Genomic DNA, 5566 nt, shown 5'->3' on the forward strand with positions numbered 1-5566 from the left:
GTGCTAATCCATGAAGCTGATATGGGACGACCTTCTTCTTTCCTTCTTTCGCGTTGTCCGCGTCAAATGCCTTCTTCCTTCCTGGGATCCCACGTCTCATCGTCTTGTACAGCTCATTCCAAGCAGGCACACCCCATGGAAACGAGTTAAATACAGTCGGGAAATCAGTTAGGTTGATGATATTGTCATCAACCTTTTTCACTGCATCAGTTGTGAGTAGGAACCTATGTATAACGAACAACATAGCCATTGCCACCGCATCATCGTTATTTTTTTTCTCCCAATTAGTCTCTAAGAAGGTATCGAATATATCTTTGTGATATATGCTCTCTCTACCTCCAAAATAGAGATTCCTCAATCTGTTTTCCCTTTTATAATTGCTCATCCGTTTAAAAATTGGTAACGGATCACCTAGTCTCAATCCGGTTACGAGTGCGAATTCACGCTGACCGAATTTCACTTCAACACCATTGATTTGGAATCACATTTCTCCGGATTTATCCTCTTTCGGATTGATCTCCATTGTAAGCACCCCATGGCATAGAGGAGAGGACAACGAATACACTTCAAAGTCCACCAAATGCCCAAAACATGTTTTCCTGAACATGGCCAACTGCACTGTGGATAATCTTTGTTTCACTTTCTTCATCACCTCAGCATCAGAACGAACTGTGATGGTAGCTCTCGTATCATAGGCGTAGGGGTACCTAAACGTGTCTTTTACACTCTTCTTAAGTGTCTTTGATGTCCACTTCCTCTTTTTGGAATTAGACTTAGAATGATCACCCTTCCAAAGCATAAAGTATATCAAATTAGTATATGATTTTACTTCGCGAAATGAGTTTACTTCGCGAAATGAGTTTACTTCGCGAAAAGCGAAATCTGCGAAGTAAACTCAAATGCATCGACTGCTATGTGGGCATGAGTTTACTTCGCAGATTTTGCTTTTCACGAAATAAACTCATATTCGCGAACTGGTCGATTCTGTAAAATTTGGTCCCCCCAACTGATTTTAACTATTTCTAAGTATCATTATAACAAAATGAAGCTCGGAACCAACCAAAAAACACAATTAATTTGCAAACCCTACTTCTAAATCGCATGAGAAGTAAAATCACCGTAGTATAGGAATAGAAGCGTTAAAACTTAATCAGAAATCACAAAATAACATACCTTCGTGCCGGTTCTTGCCATTGAAATCGGGTGGAAGTCGCTGAAAGAAGAAATGTAAAGATTGGAGGTGTTGAAGATGTTCGTCGTTCGAGTTTATAGTTATCGTCCTTCAAGTTTCGCGAATGGTTTAGGGGAGAAATGCAAAAGTCCTTATATATATATGAAGGGCATTTCTGGAAAGTTTTCAGGGCATAGTCTATGTATGTAAGTTGAACAATAATGGGTATTAAAATGTAAATGGGCCTCTCATTTGACCCAGTTTTGTAATTTTCCCATATTTAATTTAATGTGCCATGTGTCATCTATTATTGGTGCGGCATATGAATAACGTGGTGCGCCGAACGTATATTAAAATCTCTCAAAAAATGAAGATACATATTATTATTTGATTCAGAATAATTAAAAAAATATATATTATTGTCACTTTTTCATTAAGATTCAATAAAATTTATGTGTTTTACATCGTCAAAAATAATAATAAAAAGTCAATAATTTATTGTATTGTATTAACAAAATCAAGATATCCAACATTTCAAGCTGTAAAAAAACTAAAATTATTAATTCAAATTTTTAAATTTCTAATAGTATAATACAACGGTGTCTTTTGTAATAAAAAATTATAAGAAACTATGTGAAATTTTTATTTTTTGTAATTTTTCCTTTTAAATATGGTTATGTAGAAAATTAAATTACTCTCACTTAATATTTTCACAAAAAAAAAAATAAAAAACTCCAATTCCAACTTCATTATAAAACCATAAGAAAAGTTAACGATCAGAATACCACATCACTAAAATCAACGTCTCACGCTATAAAAAAAATCTAACTTGGTTAATTTAATTTCTCATTAGTCTAAAAATAAAACACATGTATGTTTCATAACAAACGAAAATATAAGAAACTAGGTGATTTGTATTTATTTTTTTGTAATTTTTCCTTTTAAATATGGTGAACTAGAGAATTAAATTACTCACTATTTATAAAAAATTTCAAAAAAAAGAAAAAAATGTACTCCCAACTTCATTATAAAATCAGGAAGAATTTGTACTAATTTTTATTAATTCAAGAAAACCTAAACTAACAAAACCATGTCTGTTTTCTCTCCTTCCATCAATATAACTATTTCCTCCTTTTTCTGCCCTTTTTTCCCCAAAACATCCCAAATTTCCCTAATCAAAAGACCAAAACATCCTCAATGTTCCAGACCAATTTCATGTAAAACCACAAAAAATGAAGACTATAACCATGATAATCCCACTACTAGAAGAGATGTCTTAATTAGTCTAGGAGGGTTCTATGGTGCAACCACACTTGGTCTTGGTCATGACCAACTAGCCATGGCTAAGCCCATTTTACCTCCTGACCTAACCAAGTGTGGAAAAGCCGATTTACCGGTCGGTGCACAACCCACAAACTGTTGCCCTCCACCCTCCACAAACATCTCAGATTTCAAGCCTGCTTCTTCCAACTCGCCTCTCCGAATCCGACCGGCTGCTCATCTCGTCGATGATGCTTACATTGCTAAATACACCAAAGCTGTTGAGCTAATGAAAGCCCTACCGGACCACGATCCTCGGAGCTTTAAGCAACAAGCTAATATTCATTGTGCTTATTGTAATGGTGCTCATAATCAATTAGGGTTTCCTGATTTAGATTTTCAAGTTCATAATTCTTGGCTCTTCTTCCCTTTTCATAGATACTATCTTCACTTCCATGAGAAGATTTTGGGTAAATTAATTGATGATCCTACATTTGCTTTGCCTTATTGGAATTGGGATTCCCCCGACGGAATGTTTTTACCGACGATTTACGCTAACCCTAAATCTCCACTTTACGATGAACTTCGTAACAAAAATCACCAGCCACCGGGGATCCTCGATCTTGATTATAATGGCACCGACGAAGGTACAATATCGAATCAAGATCAGATTTCTAGCAATCTTACTGTAATGTATCGGCAAATGGTTTCTAACGGAAAGACATCGAGGCTTTTCCTCGGTGAACCGTATCGACAAGGTGACGAAGCTGACCCGGGTGCCGGATCGGTGGAGAATATCCCTCACGGCGCGCTTCATATCTGGACCGGGGAGAACACCCAACCGAATCTTGAAAACATGGGAAATTTCTACTCGGCAGGAAGAGATCCGATCTTTTTCTCTCATCATTCTAATATTGACCGATTGTGGACCATATGGAAGAGTTTAGGAGGGAGACGAACCGACTTTACCGACCCGGATTGGCTCGATTCAGGGTTTATTTTTTACGACGAAAACGCGAACCCGGTCCGAGTTAAAGTTAGAGACTGTCTTGACACTAAAAGACTCGGATATGTTTATCAAAAAGTTGACATTCCTTGGCTCCAATATAGGCCAACACCAAGAAAATTGGTCAAGAAAGTGAGTTTTTCGCATCAAAATCACCGACAGAATGTAGCTTTAGCGGCAGAAACAAAGAAATCGACGCCAATAACTTCATTTCCGTTTGTACTAAACAAGCCGATAAGCACAATGGTTCGTCGGCCAAAGACATCGAGAAGTAAGAAGGATAAAGAGGAGGAAGAGGAAGTGTTAGTGATAAAAGGGATAGAGTTTGAAAATGATACACCAGTGAAGTTTGATGTGTATGTTAACGACGAGGATGACTTCCTGACCGGACCAAGTTCGAGCGAGTTTGCAGGTAAGACCTTCGATTTCTTACACAACAACACGGTTTATAACACTCGATATGATTATCATTTATGTTGCATTTATATTATAGATTATGTAACACGATTATTATGACATGATAACTTATTTTGACCCTTTTCTTTACAGGGAGCTTTGTGAATGTGCCTCACAAGCATAAGCATAGTATGAAGAAAACGAAGACTATTTTGAAATTGGGAATTACAGATTTGTTGGAGGATTTAGATGCTGAAAATGATGACAGTGTTGTGATAACTTTGGTGCCTAGATTTGGTAAAGGACTTGTCAAAATTGGTGGAATCAACATTGAGTTTGCTCGAGATTGATCATCTACAAATTTAGAAGATTTCAATTTTCAATCTATATTCTTAATTCAACATCCTTACCCTTACGTATTGGTAAAGAAAATGTTTTCTAATTAAATCATTGCAAATGGTCAATTTGAATTGCTTAAGAAACCAATAATTATGTAACAAAAGAAGAAACTAATATTTCTTATTAATATTAATTAATATGGTGTTCTTTTTTTTTCAATTTAGTGGTGCATATTTATGTTTTTATGTGTGATAAGCTTATGAAGCTATTTTGTGTTGCATTTATTGTTTGTTGTAATGTAGGCGGTGTTCGGTAGATATTAGTTGATTTTTCTTTTAAATTATTTACTAACAATTGTTTTTAAAGCCCAAATGCTTTGTATTCATTGTTTAGAGTAAAATAATTAAAATAAAATAAAAATAAAAACAACGAAATATCGGATTATTAATGGAGCAAAGATATCTATGACCCCATTGGGAACTGCCATGATAGGGAGTAGTATGACGCAACAGAAACAAAACAAAACTATTTCATAACTAATAGTTTATTCCACGCATGAATACTTTAATAGACACTCTTAAAATTCTCGAGAATTTTGGTAATTCAAAACTTACAATTTCATTAATAATAAACTCTCTGAATATAATGAGAGTAAGCCTTTAAATATGTCAAAGGAGTCCCAAAGGCAATAGGAATTCGAAATAGAAATGGAAAAAAAAAAATCAACAGAATCCCAAAAAAAAAACAAGAATAACTTAAAGAACCCTTAAAATTAAGGGTTTTAGAAGGGAATTTGGCTTAAAAGGCATAAAGTCACAATAAAACGGTGATTTTTGTTTTTGAACCCTTTCCATGTAAAATAGGATCCGAAATCACAAAAAAAAAACCAACACCTTGCAATTTGACTGAATTTACCGATTTGTCACTAGATCATATTTCTCTAAAAACTGAATTGTTTGATCTTCGAGCGCATCAGAATACATGGAATCTCCAAAAGAAAAAAAATCGCCACATATATGGATGACAAACAAAATCTAACTAAAATATTAATTAAAAAGAAGGTTTAAAAAACGCTAAACGCTAGTCGGACGGACAAAACTTTAGAGGATTAATTGGGGATTAGTCGATGATTAGTCGGGGATTAATCGAATTAGTATTTTTATATTTTTTTGTTTGTAAATCATCAAATTTTTATAGAGATCATGGGTATGACTGTAGAGGACATGGGTTCGAATCACATTGGGGTGGGGCGTGGATTAGAGGTTTTCCTTTGTTTCTAATGTAATTTTCATTTGTTTAATGTAAGTGCATTGTGCACAACTTTTAAAAAAAATATATAAATTCAATTAAAATATATGTTATACTATCTACAAACACGTATATTTGTAACGTAT

General features: G+C 34.7%; 1 protein-coding gene across 1 annotated transcript; it reads left to right on the top strand.

Annotated features, from left to right (window-relative positions):
* The first annotated feature begins 2258 nt into the window (after positions 1–2258).
* Positions 2259–4471, top strand: LOC136232982 (polyphenol oxidase, chloroplastic-like). The gene is made up of 2 exons (XM_066022486.1): positions 2259–3849; positions 3987–4471. Exons 1-2 carry the CDS (start codon positions 2262–2264, stop codon positions 4181–4183), a joined length of 1785 nt encoding a protein of 594 aa, XP_065878558.1. The 5' UTR covers positions 2259–2261; the 3' UTR covers positions 4184–4471.
* The last annotated feature ends 1095 nt before the right edge of the window (positions 4472–5566 follow it).

Source organism: Euphorbia lathyris, chromosome 6, assembly GCF_963576675.1.
Source record: "Euphorbia lathyris chromosome 6, ddEupLath1.1, whole genome shotgun sequence".
Taxonomy (NCBI): domain Eukaryota; kingdom Viridiplantae; phylum Streptophyta; class Magnoliopsida; order Malpighiales; family Euphorbiaceae; genus Euphorbia; species Euphorbia lathyris.

Bases quoted from the DNA above. Each gene is read 5' to 3' on its own strand.
- LOC136232982 (XM_066022486.1), top strand. From the start codon at position 2,262: ATGTCTGTTTTCTCTCCTTCCATCAATATAACTATTTCCTCCTTTTTC. The intron at 3,850-3,986 runs GTAAGACCTTCG...TTTTCTTTACAG, and splicing joins AAGTTCGAGCGAGTTTGCAG to GGAGCTTTGTGAATGTGCCT.